This window comes from Manacus candei, unplaced genomic scaffold (assembly GCF_025592945.1).
Source record: "Manacus candei isolate 608988 ecotype Guabito, Panama unplaced genomic scaffold, ASM2559294v1 h1tg000013l, whole genome shotgun sequence".
Lineage (NCBI taxonomy): Eukaryota > Metazoa > Chordata > Aves > Passeriformes > Pipridae > Manacus > Manacus candei.
This window is the reverse complement of record NW_026138061.1, coordinates 1,603,108-1,624,851: the sequence shown is the minus strand read 5'-3', so window position 1 is coordinate 1,624,851 and position 21,744 is coordinate 1,603,108. Positions and strand designations below refer to the sequence as shown.

The 21,744-nt window shown below is 40.5% G+C and overlaps 1 protein-coding gene across 4 annotated transcripts in view; it reads left to right on the top strand.

Moving 5' to 3' along the window:
- SAMD12 (sterile alpha motif domain containing 12) overlaps window positions 1-21,744 on the top strand; it is a 177,698-nt gene that overhangs the window by 66,356 nt on the left and 89,598 nt on the right. For 3 of the 4 annotated variants that reach the window (XM_051778508.1, XM_051778506.1, XM_051778507.1), the window contains exon 4: window positions 19,604-19,744. In XM_051778508.1, coding sequence (XP_051634468.1) covers window positions 19,604-19,744 — 141 coding nt within the window. Of the gene's footprint in view, window positions 1-19,603; window positions 19,745-20,292; window positions 20,295-20,915; window positions 21,533-21,744 lie in introns of those variants that run through there. The other variant, XM_051778509.1, reaches the window with a different exon arrangement.

Genomic DNA, 21,744 nt, shown 5'->3' with positions numbered 1-21,744 from the left:
TATTCTAGCTTTGGACACCATTAGGACTCAGCAATAAAAATTCTTTAATGTGTTGAGTTTTTATAATTTAAAATAATAAATAATATCCTGAAATGTCATTGCATTTGTCATTTGATGGCTTTACTCGTGTCCTTCTGTTTTGAAGCACAACTGTCATAACATCCAAGCAGGCCCTATACCAAAAACAGAACAAGAACTATGTGAAAGTAACTTTATAAGTAGCATCTGATTAAAATTGAAGCTGTAAAATATGAATGAGAGCATGAATTCCTCAGTTATGAGTAACACGTTGCATGAGTTCACACTCAAGTAGGTAACTGTTGTCCTGGTTTTGGCTGGGATAAAGTTCATTTTCTTTTTAGGTACTGGTACAGGGCTGTGATTTGGATTCAGTGTGAGGATAAAGTTAACACATGGATGTTTTGGTTGTTCCTAAGCTGTGCTTACCCCGAGTCAAGGACTTTTCAGTGTCTCGTGCTCTGCCCCTGAGGAGCAACACAAGAAGCTGGGAAGAAGCATAGCCAGGAGAGCTGAGCTGAACTGGCTAAAGGGATATTCCATACCACAGAACATCATGCCCAGTATATAAATGGGGGGAATTGGCCAGGAGGGTTCGATTGCTGCCGGGGGACAGGCAGGGCATCGGTCAGCGGTTGGTGAGCAACTGTGCTGTGCATCTCTTGTTTTTCCTGGGTTTTGTTTTTTCCCATTACGAGTGTTATCATCAGTAGTAGTAGTAGTATATTTTACTATCATTACTATTATTATATTTTACTTTGTTCCAGTTACTAAACTGTTCTTGTCTCAACCCATGAGCTTTTTCCTTTCCTGACTCTCCTCCCTGTCCCCTGGCTGTGTGATACTGAGCTGCCAGCTGGGGTTAAACCATGACAGTGTATATGGAGCAATATTTTACTTTATCACACAAGTCAAATTTCTTATCTGAGGACATTGATTTTCCATTAACCCCTCTTGGATTTGAAATAAGAGTCTCTCTCTCTCTCTCTTTTTAAAATCACTTCATTTCATAGTGGCTGTTTCATGTAACTGAGATTATCTGATACTGCATATTAAAGTGCAGGTCTCTCTTGCTTTCAGAAAACTCTTGATTACATTGCAGAAGTCAGTCATAACAAGAAACATTTCTGTGTTAAGAGCCTGGTTAGCTGCATGCTGATTTGTTCTTCTGCTCTCTAAAAGCCATTTCTCCCAGTCATTTTGGGACTTCCTAAGGCAGACTTGAATTGATTCTCTTTTCTAGGTAAGCTTCAGTGAGAGGTTTTGCAAACTTGGGGAGTGCATTGAATGGCTGGCAATTCCAAAAAGCTGTGAGTCAGGACTCATCTCAGGAGATGCTCCTCTCTCTGTAGGTGCAAATGTTCTTGTTGTCAGCATGTGTATGGGTGTAAGTCACGACCTTTCTAAACTCCTGGCACTGTTTCTTTCTAACCTCTTTCATCACCTCTTCAGGTAAACCTTTTGCAGTGATCAGTGTGATGCTTTAAAGCTTGATGAAAATATCTGTGGTGAGTCTCAAAACTTAGAGTGGGAAGTGGCAATGTTTCTTATTAACAGCTTTGTAACATTCAGGAATCCTGACAGAACAAACCACTAGGAGCTGTCTTCATACTGACCACTTTGGTGGCAGCAGAGTAGTTTTCTTGTCCTTTACAGCGGTCCTGGAGCAGCTCTGCTGGTACCCAGCCACTCTGTAATAGCGGGACCTTCATGGCTGGCAGTGAGCAGGTGCTTTCCATGCTGGGGAAGTTACTTCACAGAAGGTGTTCAGTCTGCAGAGTTGTAGGGAGATGATTTACTTTTATCACGTGATGTTTATCCCAAACCTGGAATGATATTCCATTAATTACTGTGCTTGGGTAAAGACCAAAGCCTGGTAACTGGCTTTAGAAGTAACAGATTTTTATCAGTCTTCCTTTCTCTCTCAGATCTTTTATTGCCCTTGCTTTAAAGCTGTTCCTGTGGAGTCTGTGCTAGTGGTCTAATTGTACGTGCAGGTGGGAGGACACCAACAGCAGTTTTTCCATGTGGCCTGACAGTGCTTCAGAAGCAGTATTGGCTTAGAGGTCAGGATTGCAGAACACATTAAAGGTGTTCCCCAGAATTACAAGTAAATGACACAGGCATACCCTACAACTATAATTAATAGTCCCTGTGAATCAGGCAGAATATATGTGTAAAAACCCTTGACAGCTCTTCTGACTTGTGCAATGTGATATGCAGCTTGTTGCCCTTCAGAAGTAATCCAAAATTGGACTTGACATTGCTGCTTTTTGGGCTCTTTTTCGCACACTGTCTCTTACAGGACTTCACAGAAACAGCATTCCTTGGAGAAATGTGTTGCTTTCCTCAAACGCAGTATCCAATTTGTTTATACCTCTTCTCTCTCTCCTTCTCATTTCCAATATTTGGAAATGTTGGAACAACCTTCTCATAAAGTAAGAGCTGAGACAGGCCTAAAGCCAGCAGAATCTGTAAAATGCCTGAAAGTGAAAATTAAATCTAAATCAAATTGCCATAGTTATTAAAAACTTAACCAAACAACTCTTTCCCATTGCTTTTCCTCATTTCCACTGTTGAGAGAACCAAGTCATTTAAAAGTTTAGAACAAGTAAGAAACAGCAGAGGAAATCCTTTCCAGCTGCTCTGGCTTGTGCCAATAAACATATAGACTTCAGGAGGGAGGAAGTAATTTTGTCTCACCTCTGAATCTCTGATTTCTGAGAAACCAGCTTATGCTTCTACTTTTCAGGAAGAGAGAATGAATCCTGGAAGTCTTCCTTACTAAGATGAAACAGTCCCTTATGCAACAGATGTACTATGTTAGTAGAACTGTTTGGGTTTTGCCAAGAGCACTTGTGGCTCTGTAATATTGCTGTGTTGATGTCAATGATGTTTCTTCAAACATCATTTAGCACTGAGGCTAAATGCTAAGGAATGACAACTTGTGCCCATACAGCTGAGGACTCTTAAGAACAGGATGGCTGTGTTTGTGCCGTCTGTGGGGAACACCTCTGAGTCTCTGCTCATCCTGAACTATACCTGGGAGTTTCTGGGAAGGTATTAAGTGGCCCAGGCCAGTATCATCCCAGGAAACATTGGGGTGATTTGATAGAACAAACAATGGAGTTCCAGTGCCTGGACCTTAGTGGCACCGGTTAATTTGATGGAGTGGATGGCAGTGGAGAATGGACATTCTTAGAACCAACCACGGCCCTCTTTTCAGAGCGTGTGACATCAGATGAGCTTCAAAGGACTGAAAAATCCTCCATGTTTTACATGCGTACTAGTCCCCATCCTTCTGCCTTTCTAACAGTGCTACTTATAGCATTTCCTTTAGAGAAATCCAATGTCTGGATGCTGCTACTGAGGGATTCTGCAGGTGGTGTATGCCTGTATCTGAACAATTTTGAGGGAGGTTCCATGTAGGTAGGAATTTTTTCACCTGACTCCTTGGTTTGCACATTTTAATCGAATGTATTGATATACAAATTATGTAAGACTCCTGTATTCAGTAGCTACTAATTGTGGCCTTGCTAACTTAATTGAATCAGGCAGCCTGATTTGCTGCTCTGTATCTTCATGGAGTAGAATCACAGACAGTGAGGTTGGAACTCACCTCTGGAGGTCATCTTGTCCAAATCCCTGCTCAGAGCAGAGTCAGCTAGAACAGGTTGTCTAGGGCTGTGCCGTGTCAGTTGTGAGTATCTCTGAGAATGGACACTCTACAACTTTTCTGAACAGTTGTTCTAGTGTTCAAGCGTGTTCATAATAGAAAAGGTTCTTTACATTTAAATGGAATTTCCTGTTCCAGTTTATGGCCATTGTCTCTTTACTCATCCTGTCAGGTATTTACACATGTTGGAAAGCTCCCCCTGAGCCTTCTCTTCTCCTGGGCGAGCAATCTCTACTCTCTCTGCCTTTCCTTATCTTACAGATGCTCCAATCCATTAATCAACTTCATGGTCCTTTGCTGGACTTGCTCCAGTATGTCCGGGTCTCTCTTGTGCTAGGGATTCCAGAACTGGATACAATATTCCAGATGTGGCCTCACCAGGGTCGAGTAGAAGGAAAGGATCATCTCCCTCGACGTGCTCTGCCCTACTGCAGCCCAGGAGACTGCTGGCCTTCTCTTCTGAAAAGGCACATTGCTAGCTTATGTTCAGCTTGATATTCACCAGGACCCCAGGTGTTTTTCTTGCTCACTGAACATCAAAAATGTTTCTTACACCACAATTAGTGGATTTTATGTGATCTCATCCTTATCATCTAAGTAGTACATGGCTGCTGAGAACACAGACAAGGTCTTGAGGCCATGTTTGGGAGTGCCCATGTCCTGCTGTATGTTGCAGAAAGAATTTTGACCTGTCCATCTACAAGGGTCACTAGAAAATTGCTTGGGAGCAGGGTAGAAATAACTTGATTTAGATCAGCTTTTATGCATCTGTGCCAAAGTGTTTGTAATTGATACTTCAATCTATAGACAGCTGTGATCCTGCTTACCATCCAGCTGATTTAATTCTGGGGTACGGACAGGATTTCATACTGTCAGTGCTTACATGGTGCACAACATATGGCTTAACCAGAGAAGCTTTGCAGTCTGAGAAAACTGCAGAAAACAACTTGTTCCAATGGGAAGAAAACAGAAAAACACTGGTGAAGAAAACCAAGCACAATGTATATCAAAAAGAGAACTCAAAGGAGAACATTACAGAAGAAATAGAAGTGAATTGAGTGAAGAGTATTTACAGATCTGGATATTTGGTTTAGAATTTTAATTATACATTGGAAGATTAAGTAAATAATTTCTTAGTATCTGTTGTTGCTTTTTGGGGTTGTATTGCTGCTATTCAGATCTTGCTATGTGAATATTGTTGCTTGCTGGAGTTTCACAAGACATACATCTACAACACTGGAAAGAGTGTTAAGCCTAAATGTTTATTTATTAAGCAGAAGCAAGAAACTGTGTTTTGTCCATAACCAAAATTACATTTGAAACTAACCTAAAATGATTTTGCTTTTGTATTGAAGACTGAATGCAAGCTAATGAATGGAGATGAAGATAAACAATTTAGTACTTGACTGAGGATTAAATTTGTGGCTCAGTGTTAGAAAACATTCTCTAGACTCTTGTGGTTTAGGAAAGTTTTTGCCAGTTTCTACTGATCACAGAATCACGGAATATGCTGAATTGTAAGGGACCCACAAGGATCATTGAGTCCAATTCCTGGCCCTGCACAGGACTCTCCCCAGGAGTCACACCATGTGCCTGAGAGTATCGTCCAAACACTTCTTGAACTCTGTCAGGCTTGGTTCTGTGACCACTCCCCTGGGGAGCCTGTTCCAGTGACCAACCACCCTCTGGGTGAACCTAAACCTCCCCTGACACAACTTCAGGCCATTCCCTCGGTCCTCTCACCGGTCACCATAGAGAAGAGATCAGTGCCTGCCTCTCCTCTTCCCCTCATGAGGAAGTTGTAACTACAATGAGGTCTCCCCTCAGCCTCCTCTTCTCCAGGCTGAACAGACCAAGTGACCTCAGCTGCTCCTCATAATGCCTTCCTCTCAAGGCCCTTCACCATCTTTACTACCCTCCTTTGGACACTGTTTAACAGCTTAATATCTTTCTTGTATTGCAGTGCCCAAAACTGCCACAATATTCAAGGTGAGGCTGCCCCAGTGCAGAGCAGAGCGGGACAATCCCCTCCCTCGACCGGCTGGTGATGCTTTGCCTGATGCCCCCCACAACATGGTTGGCCCTCCTGGCTGCCAGGGCACTGCTGACTCATATTCAATTTGCCGTTGATCAGGACCCCCAGGTCCCTTTCTATGGCACTACCTTCCAGCATCTCATTCCCCAGTCTGTATGAACATCTGGGGTTGCCCCATCCCAGGTGCAGAATACGGCCCTTTCCCTTGTTGATTGATGTTTTTCTTTTCTGTGTTCTTTTGTGTGTGTGTGTGTAAACCAGTGGAAGAAATGATTTTGTGTATTTGTGTCTGAGCTCTGATACGAGTGAAAGCACCTGTCAGAATAGTCCATCTTTGCATCGGGGAAGTGTCTCACCCTAGACTTAACCAGTGTGTCACTGGTACCTAATGCATATTCTGTAAGTAAAAACACCCTGCTTAAGCAGCGTGTCATCTGCTCTTTGGGTCTGCTTAGAGAACTAGTCTTCAGTATTACGGTAAAAAATTTCTGTGATGATAGTTTCCAGTCTTCTTCCTCTGTATAAATTATTATATGCAAATTATCCATAAGGTTTATAATACATTCGCTAGCCATGGCTGTTGTTTTTTCTCTAATCAGGTTTTATTGGTTGATTAGTGTTTGTTCAATTCAGTGCCTCTTTAGCAAAAAGACTTAAAGGTGGATCATGCCGTGTGTTCAATGTGTCCTCTCCATATACTCTTTTTTAAAAACAAGGTGTAACTGAAAATTCATATGTAATACAGTGCTTTAATGTTTGCTGTTCTCTCTGAAAGGAAAAATTTAATTTATAGTAGAAAGAAAACCCACTGAAGCTATCAGAAAGACAAAATAAAATAAGGAAAAAAAACCCCAAAACTATTTCCAGTGGTTTGGGAGTTTACTGGTACTTGTTCGGTTTATATAAATTTCTTTTTCTTTTTCTTCCTTTTATTTTTTCCCACACTTTTTTTCCAAGGCCTTTCGGAATGCTGGATCTCACCCCCCCAAGTCCTGCTGCCTCCCTCTTTTGCAGACCCCAATAACCTGAGCTCTTCTGAACACTCTCTTCCAAAAACTTCATTTCAAGACCACAAGGACCTGAGAATCACACATTTCACTGCTAGATGGCTCTGACTGTGAATTAGCCTCGATTATTTACAGCCTGGGGAGTGAGGGCAGCAAAGATGGTCAATGGCCTTGAGGAGAAGCTGTAGCGTCTGAGGTTACTTGGTCTGTTCAGCCTGGAGAAGAGGAGACTGAGGAGAAACCTCATTGTAGTTACAACTTCCTCATGAGGGGAGAGGAGGGGCAGGCACTGATCTCTTCTCTGTGGTGACCAGTGAGAGGACCAAGGGAATGGCCTGAAGTTGTGTCAGGGGAGTTGGATTTTAGAAGAAGGTTGGATTTTAGAAGAAGATACTTCACCCAGAGGGTGGTTGGTCACTGGAACAGGCTCCCTATGGGAATGGTCACAGAACCAAGCCTGACAGAGTTCAAGAAGTGTTTGGACGATACTCTCAGGCACATGGTGTGACTCTTGGGGAGAGTCCTGTGCAGGGCCAGGAATTGGACTCAATGATCCTTGTGGGTCCCTTCCAACTCAGAATATCCTGTGATTCTGTGATTTAACTGATTTCTTATTTTAATTAGTTTGGGTTTACCTTGCAGCACTTGTTTCTTGTTTTGCTCCTTCCTGCTAGGTCAAATCACATTGGAAATGGCAAAATGATTCTTCCATTTTAAAATGTTGATGAGGTTCCTCTCACAAGCAGCTCTCTATTGCTACACTCACTGGAAGCCATCCACTGACCTTAGGCTCAGCTGTAGCTCAAATTAGCCAACTCTGTTTTTGTTAATTAGTCCCTAAACTACAAGCTTTAGGAGTATGAGAGTGTTATTATAGCCTTGTTTTGCTCCCAAGCTCTTTTTTTAGGAATCTGCTGCTGAACAGCCAGAGTGAGTGACACACACAGATCCCATTATGCCTATCTCAGGACCTAGGTGTGATGGTCTCTACTGAAAAGTGAACTTCTAAATTATCACCCAGAACAGGCCCTTGTGTGGTTTCTGAAAAAACCTGTAGGCACCTGAACATCCTATTTCCCTTTTTATTTTAGCCATGAATTTACCTCAGTGCTTGCAATTCCTTCCTTATGCGTGCCCAAAATTATCCTGATCTGAGCAGAAAAGCATAAGGGAAAATAAGTCTGGCTTCCTCTTTGGGCTGAGGGCTGTCAAATCCTGCCTCCAAAATATCCACCTGCCTGGGGAAGTTGGTGCTTTCCCTGGCATGCAGGAAAGGGAGGGCTGTGTAGCACCACTGCTGCCAGTGGGACACTCCCCTGAAGACTGGAGTGGGTTCTCTGTGTCTGGTCTTGGAAAGAGGCTGGAAGTTGACAGAGGTTTGAGCTCTTGCACCTTGCATACACATTCCCAAGTGCATTGCAGCAAGGTCAGTGCAGCCTTACCTCAGGAGTATTGGGGCCCCCTGGCCTGAAGGACGAACTGGGCTTCAGCATGTTCCCCTGGTAGTTTGAAGGTGAACTGTCTCCCTCTTTTTGGGAGAGCTCCCTTGCTCCTAGCTATAGCAGTTATTTTTATAAAGAAGGCCACACAACATTTTCCTGCACCTTGTAGTGAAAATGAGCTTTTATTTTTGCTTGGGAGAATGAGACCCAAAGCCAGAGCAGGGGGCTGGGCTGCATGTTCCGTTTTCACCACAGTGCCGGGCAGCAGCCTCTGATAAGGCTCCTGCATGTTACTGTTGTATCATTATTATTAATATTAATAATATTATTATTGTTGAGTCAAATGGGTACAGAAGGCAGAATTTCTAAGGGTGTGGATTCTGTTACAGGGATGAGTTGCTTACAAACTAAGTACAGTAAGTCATTGCTTAGGTATCTGGTTTTTTTCTGATCCAAAATGACTGTTGCCTCACAGTGTTCTACAGGTCAAGTGTAAGTATTAAATAGGAGGAATAGACCAGCAGAATAAAATCCTTATGTCCTGATTCTCCTCACAGCTACAGTAATAAAGGCTGGAAGAAATGCAAAGGAACTCTGCAAAGTGTGTTGTGCTACTGAGCCAGCAATGCAGCAACAGATTAGTGCCTGTATCTGTAAGACTGTGCATATAATTGAGTAGAGATAGCTTTTATAACAGGAAAATTATCTTCCCCTAGGTTATAAAATGGGCAGCATAAATTGTAAGTTCAGGGCCCATCAGGGGTATTGTGTGCAGCTTGACAGGTGCTAGGCTTCTAATTAAAGCCCACAAAAAGAAATGCTAGAGCAAAAAATGCATCAGGAGAGATGTGGCTGGTTCATCCTTCAGGTTAGGAGAGTTGAAGCAGTCTACGGTACTTAACCTATGAGCATGCTGCTTTTAATTTTCCATTTTTATTAATATGAATTATTAACATCATGAATATTAACACGAAACCTTTCTCAATTTCATTTTTTATTAAAAAATTGAAGGATGAAGCTGCTATGGGTGTGGAAGAAAGCACCACTGAAAGCTGCTTGCAGATAACAATGTGGAGCAGTAGAGAGCTAGGGATACAGAACTGGGAAGCATTTTAATACTGTATGTGCCTCAGCACTGGGATATGAAAGCGTATTTTAATATTTAATAAAAATTTACTTTTGCTCTTTTTCTTTTAAACAAAACAGTGATTAGAAAATCCTATTAGAAAATTTAAGTTTTCAGATTCTGGTCTGCTGCAACCTCTGATGGCCCACAGACCTTTTGCAATGCAGTACAGTAAGCTGTATATGCTGTATATGTTGGTCCTTCTTACTTCCCATGAGTTTGGCATTAAAAGAAACTCAGAAAATTAATTAAGCATTTTTCAAATAGTTCTTCTTTGTGTAGGGGTTTTGCCTAAATGCTTGATGGCAGTTAGGGTAATCAGCAGGAAGAAGGGATGGCTTTCCCAGCATCATAGAATGAGTGAGATGGGCCCTGAGATCGCTTTCTGAGGTGTGACTAGGTGGGTTGACCTTGAATGGACACCAGGTGCCCACCGAGCTGCTCTTTTACTCCTCCCTTCAGCAAGAGAAGAAGATGGAAGAAAAGAAGATGGAAAAAACTTGTATGTTGAGATGTAGGCAGTTTACTAAAGTAAAAGGTCACGCTCAAGCAAAGGAAAAACCCAAGAGATTTTATTCTCTACTTCCCACCAGCAAGTGATGTCCCCTGATTCCTGGGAAGCAGGGCTCCAGCACATATAACAGTTGCTCTGGAAGGCAAACATTTTAAAATAATGAATGCCCTCCCTTCCTCTTCCTTTTTCTTAGCTTTTACATCCGAGCAGATGTCATATGGTATGGCATATGCCTTTGATCAGTTTGGGTCAGCTGTCATGGTTGTGTCCCCTCCCAAGATTTTGCCCACCCGAAGCCTACTGCTGTGGGGGAAAATGTTGGAGAGACAGTCTGGATGCCGTGGGAGCACTGCTCAGCAGTAGCCAAATCACTGGTGTGTTCTCTAGGTACAGCACAGCCCTATGGGGGCTGCTGTGGGGAAAATGAACTCCATCTCAGCCAGACTCTACACATGAAAACCATGAAAGATTTACATATAAATGGATTGTTTTTCTGCATCCTTCAGTATATTTCATACTGAAGAATCATGTCCTTGTTATGTATTTAGTGGCCTAGCACCTTTGGCTTATTGCTTGGATTGATGAGTAACAAATTAGAGCAAGCAACAATATTGACTAACAGTTTCTGTCCCATGGATGGTGGAGGCAGGCTCACAGACCCTGGTCTTCAGCCACATGAGTGTTTCATACCAGTGCAGTTCAGAGTTTAGTGGGTACATTTTTCTGAGATAGGAGCAGATGTTCTTCCTCACTTAATTAAATGGCAGCTTTTTTGAGTTCACATGTGTACTTCACAGAGCTTGCCCCCTTCTCTGGATACACACACCAGCTCCATTCTAGGCAGAAGTCCAGAACCTCTTTTGCTTTGGAAATATCAGTAGGTAAGATAGTCTTTAGCAATATCAGTAGGTAAGATAGATAGTCTTCTGTGTGATTTCAGGGATTTCCCACTTCCAGTTGGGTTGGGTACTCAAGAATGAATGTGGGGTTTGTTTTGTGTGCATGTGTGTATGTTTATTTTTCTTGTGGTAGTAAATGATCCTGTTTTTCTGGAAGAAATCTAATTTTTGTGAGGTCTGCCATTGGGAGTTACGGGAAAGGCTCGTTTGAATTTGCTGTAAAGACTTAGTCGATTCTAATGCTTTCCAAATTGTCTCCCTTTCCTTTTCTGTGTAGAAGCTGTATATTATAATGTATGAATGTATGTTTACTCCTGAATTAATTAACAGGAGTTTTGCAGGCGTGTTCTAATGTGATTTTTTTTAATTAACAAAGAAATGGGATATATAATGCATAATGGGTTGCACACTGAGCAACATCAGATTAACTAGGAATAGAAGAATTTTGTGTCCTGCTGATGGTGGACAAAATCAAAGGTGTTGACAGATTCACTTACTCCTTCACAAACAAAAAAGACCTTGGGGTTGTTTATTTGAATTGGGGGACCATAAATCTGGCACACAGATACCAACAAACAATAGTCCTGGATTTTTTTATTAAAAAGTACAATGTGCAATATAATAGAAGCTTATTATTATATGTCCGTATATAGTTATATATAGCTGTAGGTAATATATAATTTTGTATGTCCAGGAAGTAGATTGGCAAATGTATATACAACAAACAATGTGGATTTATAGACTGCCTGCTAAAGGTTTACATTTATTCTTAATTTACTTTGTGGGTCCTATCCAGTCCTTCCTGAGAGCACTAAAAATGGTTGTCTCACATTTTACAGTACACTTGAAAAGTGGTGTAATATGATTTGTGCCTGAATTTATATTTCAGAGGGGAATTCAAGTTATTACTATTTCCTCCTATTACAGTCATCAGGTCCTGAATATGTTCATCTGAAAACAGGACTGTCTAACAGTCTTTTACTCAAGACTTGTAAGGAATCAATATAGTTCCCATCAGTACAGTAAATTACTAACTGAACCACTTCCAGTAATGGTGATGCACAGTCTCTCATTAACCCCTTCTCTTCTCTGTATTGAGATTTGTATTCTAATTTTGTCTCAGAATTAAGTTATTTTGGAATGTATCTGTAAATCATTAGACACTAGAGTACTTATTTCAAAATTTGATAGCTAAGACTGTTATTTATCTCTAACAGTTCTGTTTAATCTTTATTGATGATCTAGACAAAAGAATGGAGTGTGCTCTCAGTAAGTTTGCAGACAACACCAAGCTGGGTAAGAGTTGGGTAGGAGTGTTGATCCTATGGAGGGCAGGAAGGCTCTACAGAGGAATCTGGACCAAGCCCAGATGTATGAGGTTGAACAAAGCAAAGTGCCAGGTCCCGCATTTGGGTCACAACAACCCCACCAGGAAAGATTTAGATTGGATATTAGGAAAAATGTCTTCACAGAAAGGGTTGTTAAGCAGTAGAACAGGCTGTCCAAGGAAGTGTTGGAGTCACCATCCCTGGAGATGTTTATAAGATGTGTAGATGTGGCACTTAGAGACATAATTTAATGATGGACTTGCCAGTGCTGGGTTAATGGTTGGACTTGATGATCCTTAGAGATTTTTTCCAACCTAAGTGATTCTATGATTCCATGATATAAGGATATGTGGTACTCCCACACAGTTAAAGTATACGATTAAATATTGCCTTGAAAATGTATGGGTGAGCCAAGAACTAGGAATTGTTTGCTTTATTTATGGGAGGGGTTGGGAGTCAGGGGACTCTCACTTCTGGAGAGGGATTTTTACCTTCAGCATTAATTTTCAAGGTACTTGGACTTTTTCGAGCTGCTTGTCCAGAAGTAAGTGTTTACCAGGGAGAGGATAAGGGTACTTTTGAAGCGTTGTTCCTAAAATGAGTATTCGAGATCTATGCTCTGTTAACTCACTGTCTTTCAGCATTTGTGCATGACTTCCCCATTACTGTAGGTGTGTTGGTTTTGTTCAATAGCATAAATCCAACATTGCTGTGTCTGAGCTGAGCCAGACATGCTTGAGCCTGTGTAGCAGGGCATAGGAGCCCCCAAGGCAGTGATGGCTGTGGAGAAACAGCTGGGGGTAGCTAGCCAGGAGACATCCTTGGGAAGAGTCAAGGAAAACCTGAATGTGAGAAAGATATCTCCTCACATGGTACAATTTCAGAGACCATCACTGAACAGGTGGTGTACAGCTCAAAGGACTGTGTCAAAACTGAGACTAGAAAATGACAATGATATTTGATGGAATATGGAGGGAACTGGGAAAGGCAGCACTAAGGTGAGAGGAAGTTGTACGAAACTAAATAATCTGAGTTAAATAGCTTCACAGAGGCAACACTGACATCTTAAACCATTCATCAGAAACAGACAAATTTAGAAACAAAGTCATGTCTTAGTTGTTGCTAATTATGTATTTGATAATGCAGCTAAGTTAAAGATTATGTTGAATTACTTTTCTTTTGTATCCTGTTAATGCTAATGGTTCTGAAGTGTGGAGGAAGGACAGAATTGTGCAAGGGAACTGTGACCTGAGAGGAGTTTTTTTGAAATAAACCCAGTTTATTGTAGACTTACTGGCATCAGTAACAATAGTCATTGCTTCCTCTTGTCAGAACTATAAACAGACATGATGCTGAGACAAAGGATGCAGATAATTTTCAGAAAGTGCCTTTGTTTACATAGCTGCTTTTCTGAGTTTGATCAAACATTTATTGACCAGTATGACAGTGTTTTCTTTGAGAAACTTTATTATAGAGCTGGTCTTATCCAGATCCAGCAAATAATGAATGAGAAAAAAGCCATAGAATCATCTTTGATGATGCTAACAAATAAAAGTGTCTCCAAAGCTAACTTGATACATGATATGCCTTCCTATGCTTTCCTGTGCTTCCATTGGAGACATACTGGAGTCATGTGCTTTTCCCATTCATGTGTCTTAGCAGAAAGTAAATCCTACAGCTTCATGCTGGTTTGCTACTTTTTTGAACGGGATGAGAAAGCACAAGAATGCTGGATCTGATGTTCCTCAGTTCTCTGATATTCATCAAGGTTAAATAATCTCATTTGTTCCTCCTGGTCCCTATCATTAGAAACTCTTTTTCCTTCTGCTTTGTTTCTGTACCAGTATCCCTTGTGTCTCCTCTCTATTTAAGCTGATTGCCAGTTGAGAGTTGCTCATCATATCAGAAGTACCAGGCAGCTACCAATAGCAATTTTGGGGGCTAAATCTCCTTTGCGCAGGCTGGCGGCTGCCGTTATGCTGGCACTGGATCAATAATGTATTTGCTGCTATAGTAAGTCTAATGAAAAATGAATCCATTTTTACTTTTAAAGCAAGTATCTTCCCTGATTAGTGACATACTGGATAGCTGAAGTGGGGCAAAGAGGGTGGTAATGCAAACTGCAGTTTATCCAGAGTCTGCATTAGTCTTACAGCTAAAATCATTAGTAAGACAAGCCAGATCTAACTGCTTTTGCAGGAAAAGCTGTGGATTTGCCACAAGACATTGATGACAAAGTGGCTGATTTGTCTAGTTGACTAGGGATGAGACAGGCATGAGAAGGAGAGACGTGCTCTTAAATTCTCATGTAGAGAGCAGAAAATATAGGACTGTAGAAGATCCGATTGGTTACCAAGAAAAGCATCATGAAGTCATATCAAGTTTGCTCTGAAAATTGGATTGATTTCTGGTTTATGCTGCTGCTTTTACAAGATGTTTCTGAACCCAGGATCCTCAATTATATTTATATCCACTTGTTCACTCTTCAAGTCAGTTCCCAAGTTTATTAGTTCTTTTCTTTTCCCAGTGTTCATCTCCCTCCACTGCCATCGTGAGGCCATTAATGTTCTGTAGGTGACTATTCTTTTTCTCACCTCCTCTCATAATTTTGCCATTCCTTACTATGAAGTCATAGCCTCTCTCTTGCCCGTTCTTGTTTGCATTCTTTCCTGATTATGTGATGAGAGTTTTATCCTTGTGTCTCACCAGCACCTGAACAGTGATAGTAATGTCTGTGTCTCTGTCATGGAAATTTCTTGCTTGATATGTCCAGCAAGGCTTGTTTTTAAGCACTGAAGTCAAAATAAGCCAACATTCAGCCTATATAAGCAAGAGGAAAGCTGTGACCAGACTATTTCAAGTAAACACAAAAGCAACATGTTTGAAAAATCAGAGCACACTGTTAATCCATTAACTAAGAATAAAATGGCATTTGTGACATTAAAGTATAAAAGATAAAAAAGTTTTCATCTTGCATAATTTAGAGGTTTAGGGAATCTTATGTTCCTGTTTTTTCAGGTTTTCTAGGTCTGTCAGCTGAATCCATCAGAAATATGACCAGAAGGCATATGACTGAAGTTTACAGACCATAGAATCAACAGCTGAATGTTGACCTGTTAACCAAATCCTGCAATGCAAGACCTAGCAAACACTGGGAGCATTTAGTAGGAAATCAATATAAGACAGACAAAAATGGAGAGTGAGCTTCTGGAATTTGTACCCCAGGAAGCTACAGAAGCAGACAGTATCAGGAAGATCAAAAAAAGAAATTTAGGGACATCAGGACAATAAGTAGGTGTTAAAATTATGTGCTCTCTAATAACTCTAGTATAATAGTTCTGGATGTTGTTGTGGTACAAAGGGAATAACTTCAGAAAGTAGCCCTCCCAATAGCTCTCCCAGAATGCATCTCCTACTGTCACTACTGACACTCTGAACATAGGCTGTTGGTCTGGCACTGGGGCCTTTTTTAGTGTCCTTGGAATCTCCAGGAAACTTCATTTCTTAGGTTCTGTGCCCCATGGTAAGTAAACTGAACATCTTGTCTTGTTAATTAGGTATACCTATCATATTGTACTCAGGAGACAAGATCACCTTTACTGGCCATACTTCACACACATCATTTGTTCCCACTAGTGGTTTATCATTTTCATCAGCTTTAAATTACTCATAGTTTTTTTCAGTATTTTGTGTGAGATCAGGCTCTTACTAACTATCTGTTCTCATTTGCCTGTACTCCTTTGGTTCTTTCTACATGCTTAAGAAGTCCTTTCTTACCTGTCCATTCTCCTGCATCACAAGTATTCTTTCAAGGCTTCTTGCAAGCTGTCCCTCTGTGTGTCTGTGAACTGGCAGCTGGGTGAAGAGCAATAGGCTATACCAGTGCAGGGAGGTACGAGCATTTCTGATTAGGTACAGCAGACTGTGCCATGTTCCTTGCTCTAGGGCCAGTGCCAGCCTCATTGGACCAATGCTTATATTCATGCTAATCTTCTGTGGCATGCAATGTTTCTCCCTCCATTCAAATTTTCATCTAGTCCCAGCTTGATCAAATGAGATCTGCAGCAGCTAAGTCATATTAGAAAAAATTAGGCCATCGATCCATTATTAAGCTGGATAGTGTTTTATATTTTGTATCTGCCCTCAGGGTGTCTCCAAACATTCCACAGCTGATCTGCCCTGAGTATGAGAGGGCTGGGGTTTATGTGCTAAAAATGTGTACAGACACTGAGGGAATTGTGGGGTTTTGTGTAAAACATTTGATTTCCAGCCTTGCAACTAGCTAGAGCCAAGGCCTAGATGTTTGTCACTGCAATCTTTATGGTTCTATTGGTCAAGGTGCTTTTGAAAAAAGTGTCCTGTTCTCTATTAGGCAGGTAGCTGCTACATCTGAGAGGTAGTGCTAGTTTTGTGGTGTTGGGAAATTTTCCTGCGATGGTAGTCAAGTTCCTTCTACTTGTGTCTGAGCAAAGACCAGTGTACAATTTTAGAAAATGTTACTTTTGCCACATGTTCTACTCTTGACAATATATTCTATCCAGCACTCTCTGAAAATTAAAAATCTATCCTGAATTTTTACTGTATAGTTGTCTCTCTGTTTTAACCACGATGCTTGACAAAACGACCATCTCTTGTGTATTTTTATTAATTTCCTTTGTTAATCTTAGCTTTTTCAAAGAAAATAGATCTTTAGATTGAGATCCTTCATGCAGGTTATTTCACAGGACAGATGATGTTGGAAGGCATGTCTAGCAATCATCTAATCCAACCCCCTACTCAAAGCAGGGGCAAGTACAACTCAGGACCTTGTCAGACAGGCTTTGAGTGCTTCCAAAGACAGAGATTCTACAAATTCTCTGGATAATTGGTTTCAATGTTCAATAACGCAGAGTTCTTAACACCAAATCGTTACTCTTTCAGATATGTACAGTACAGGAAGCAAGACAGTAATGCATCCAAAATCATTAACTGATTATCAGGATCTTGGCCTTGGTAACTAATTGGCTTTAGTGACTGATCTAGGCATTAGCAATATCTTTTCAAAGAACATGATTTGCTATCAGAATGAAAAATTATTCTGGTTCTGGCTTGGATGTTGTTGTTCTAAGGGCTGAGGGGAAAGAAAGTATGGGGAGGATTGAATTTTCACACTTCGGATCACTTATTGCATTCTTGAAATGCCACATTTGAATGTTTGCTTTCTTGCCTCATCACTTCCTCAACATGTCACTTTGGATTTTGTGCAAGAAAGAGTTAATTTAAGGCAACTTGTGCAAGCTGCTGCAGATAATATGAGTCAAAGACAATTTTTTCCAATGGCATTGTGCTTTGAGCCTAAGCTGCAGAGGAACTGGCATGCCAAGAGTTGAAAATAGATGTTTCTTTTTTGTGCACACTCAACTTCCAAAAGCAATGACTAGGGTAGAAAACCGATTTGAATGTGAAATAAAGAGTTGCCCAGAGGAAGGAAAGAGTAATGACTACCCATGGCCAAAAACAGGTGGAGGGCACTGGATAAGATGCATGGCCTCTGTCTGTCCTTTCATATTACTGTTGCTGACTCTCTGCCCTAAGATGATGTGTGTTGTCGCTCTTTAAATTGATGATTTGTTTTTTTATTTGCTTTCAGTTGCTAGATTGACATTACAGACGATACTCCTGAACTGTTATACATCTTTATAAATTGCTTTAAGATGTTTTAGTGAGATAAGACAAATAAAAATTGAAGTAATTATTGCTGCCTTTATCACCAGGGGAATTGGACAGCTGGCATTGATCTGTAAGAGACTAATTTCCATATTTTGTTATTACATTAACCCTTAGAATTCTTCTTGTTTATGATTTCAAAAAAAGCTTTCCTAATCAAAAGGTCATCCTCTGTAGTATGTAGTGCTTGAGAGACACAGAAGGGCAGAAGATCTATGAACACTGTCATTTTTATCTGATCAGTAACATCTTGCTTTATTAATAGTAATATCCCAGTATTTTACATTGCATCATCATATCAAGATTTTACTAACCACTTCAGAGAACTGCTTGTGAGTGAAATCTAGCAGTTAGTGAAGGGCATACCCCTAACTGCTTGGTTTGGGGCAAAAATTATGCACCCCTTTAAACTCTTGGCATTTATCTTAAATTTTTTAATTAAAATAATTATAAAAATTCTGTACTCATTGCTGTTTTGTAAGGAAGGAGATTGAATAAGGGCCTTATCTTGCTGTGTTGAGTAATACTTTCTGATGAGCTAAATTGTACCATTCATCCAAAAACCACAGTAGTGGTAGCACAGAGATCGTTGTGTTGCAGAGGGAAACCCTACTCTTTGCTATCTTCTTCTGGTTTCAGAATAAAACCTGAGAAATCAAAGAAGGAATTTTTAACAATTAAAAAGAACTAGAAGAGGTAAAAAGTTGAATTTGTTTAAAAAAGTGTACCAAACAACATGTCATTTTCAAGGTAGTATCAATGCACCTCCAGTTTGATTTGTTGGTATTGGCCAGGGCACCTTTAGATAACAAATATATATACAAGGAATCAAGAGTCAGTGGAAGACTACTAAGAGACTCCTCTCTTGGTGAAGTGGTGCAGTGATGAAGACCAAAGAAAGTAAGTTTTGGTTTTCTTCCTCTGGTAAAGCACTGCTCGATGCTTTGTTTCTCTGCTTGATCCAAATACTTCCTTAGTGTTGGCTCAGCCAGTGTACAGCCTTCCTCCTGTTTATTTATAGCAGTGATGCCCAAAAGATGGAGTCAGAGTTCCACTAGCAGAATCTGGGGAATGTAGATTGATTGATTTTTTTAGCATCTACAATCTGCCTTGGACTCTGGTTCAACATTAACCTAATAGTAAAGATAAGTCACAAACTGGGAGTGATAGCCTGCAAAGACCATAGGCTCCTTATAGTGGAGTAGATGTCTTTTTATAGTTGGACAAAATATTTTTCAGGAATTATTTAGATATCATTGATAGAAATCTCTGGCTTTTTATTTTCTTCTGTTTTGCTGTGATAGTTTACTGTTGAGAGGGATTTGGAAAGCTGAACCATAAAGTACAGAATCATATTGGAGAATGGTGCTGTTACACTATAGATATATCTGAATTGCAACAATATTCATCCTCAGTATATCTGAAATTGATTTAATTTGTGAAGTCCACTGTTGCTGGTTTCTTGACAGTAATACAGATGATTGAATAGAGATGAGGGTCTTCTTAGGCACCCGTGTCAATGGTAGACTTATAGGGGATATCCTGCCTGTGGGAAACCAACTGACACTGAAGAACAGCAATTGGTTGTCCCAAATGGCATAAGATACCTATTTTAAATGCCTGTATCTCTCAAAAAAAACACCAGAACAATACAGAAAATCGAAAGAAAAGGCAGGAGTGGTGCACAGATCTCTAACAGTAAGGAAGTACCTAACTGATGAAACACTATCTTCTCAGGCTGAGGTCCTTCAGGGCTGAGAATCTTTTCTGTAGCAAATTATACTGTCAGAGTGAGACTATTGCGTTAATGGAAATCCTTGGGTGATTTTTTCATTGTATCTTTTGCACCCAGGCCGTGCTTTGCTGAGACTTACTGACAAAAAGCTTGAACGAATGGGTATTGCCCAGGAAAGCCTGCGACAGCACATTCTGCAGCAAGTCCTTCAGCTGAAGGTGAGAGAAGAAGTCCGAAACCTCCAGCTGCTTACACAAGGTATGAAAAACAATTTTGATACAGACAGTTACTGAGATCAGGTAGGAGACATTTGCCTGAGGGCATAAAAGGTGACTTGACGTTCTCCTGCAAGCAATGGTGCGTGAAAATGTCTCATGGATTCCACGTGCTTTCCGAGGGGGGAACAAAAGGTAAAATAACGCACAAATAAATGGAGATGTTCAGCTGCCTGTTTTGCATGATCAATAGGCTTGATGGTAGTCTTACTTAACTGTCTGCTTACTCAGATGAAAGTAATTACATATAAAGGGCACAGGTAGTGAACGTACTGTCTTTAAAAACAGTGCACATTTTGCATCAATTGTTTACTTTCAGTGTTAGATAAAAAGTAATTTCTGTAACCTGTTTTATGGTAAGAGTTGCAGTGGAAAATTACCTGTTAGACTCTGGTTTTTTGCAGAGGACTGATTCCTTCTTCAGGAAGGAGTAATTTTATTGACTTGAATAGAGTTGCTTGTAATGTATGCTGCTAAAAAAATGGAAAACTGGGCTCAATATGAAGTCTAGATTAGGAGACAGGGAAGGAGAAGTAACAAAATGGTTGTACATATTTTCCAAATGAGGTTAAGATGTTTTATGATGACTAGCTCTCTATAAAGGCTTCTAAATGGCTGTGGTAACATGGAAGAAAAGCAATTATTGTAGCAATACTGTAAAGGAACATTTAGAGATCCTCTACTATATGTCTGCAATACTTTCTCAATGTTAAATGTTATTTGGTACTCCAGTGAGATAGCATAAACCACATACTTCTGTGGTGTTTTGGTTCAGTGCCCATTATATGTCACATCATATGAAAAAAATAGAGAACATGCAGTGTATTTTTAACAAAATGTCCTTCACACATGATATTATGTTCTTAATTAAGCCTTGCTCACTGTGTTTGGGGAAAAAACTCTCTGATTAGTTGAGTAAGCTGCATTTTATCTGAAAGAGCTGATGTCTCAACTGAATTGTTCCTTCAGGCTTGGTGTCTTGTGGATTGTGATGAGGAGTTCTAGGGCTCCTTCATCTTGCCATGAGCTGTAAATATGAGCTTACCTCATCTTATGTCATTTCAAAGGCAGTACACCTGCTGAAGCATAAATGTCCTCCCCAGATGTTTAGAACTGTTCTTTTTCCTTTTGTCCATTATTCCTCCTCTTCGGAGCTGGCCAAATTCTCTCTTCCTCTGCATCTGGAGGGTTTGATGGACTGTGAAGTTCTGGTCACCCACCAGCATTGTTATCAGCCTGCTTATGAAAGTTGGGATTTGACAATGAAGACCCATTAGCTATAAATTTGGACCAGTTGATTGCTGCAGTCCAGATAAACCTGTATTTGACATTGAGAACTACGTGTTTCCTGGCTTCTCCTTTATCATTCCTCTCTGGTTCTCCTATGGACACATCAACTGGTGTATGACTTATGATCAAGTCAGACAGTGGTGACTGCCATTTCAAGGACTTTGTGGCAGCATCATGTAAGATCTATTCCTTGCTCATGCAGTTGAGGATAGAAGTTTGGACTTTGGTAAAAGGATGCTGGACTATGAAGGATGCGCTAGGGATAGATGCATGGATGTGTGTTTAATGTAGTCTCTCTCTTCCATGTAGAAGGAACATTGTTATTAAGTTCAATCCCATAAAGGCAAGCCATCATATGCTTTATGAAAGGCAGTACAAGCTTAACAAAAAGCTGGTGTTATGCAGCTCTAGCTGTCTTCCCCCACAGTGGTGCTAGCCATTGTGCTGTACTTCAGTGTCACTCCAATATATCCTTGGTGAAACTGCTTGAACTGAGAATTTCTGTCAAAAGAATTTATTCTTCTTTTTGTAGTTTGTTATAGCTTAACCATGTGAGCAAGTACCCACAGCTGGTAACAGAGTGGGTCAGTTAAGAGAGGCAAAACACACTGCATTCAGAGCTATGGTTTTTAGGGCTTGGTGGCTGCTGGTGTGACCACCAGCCACAAGAGCTTGTTGTTGCCCTGTGTTTCA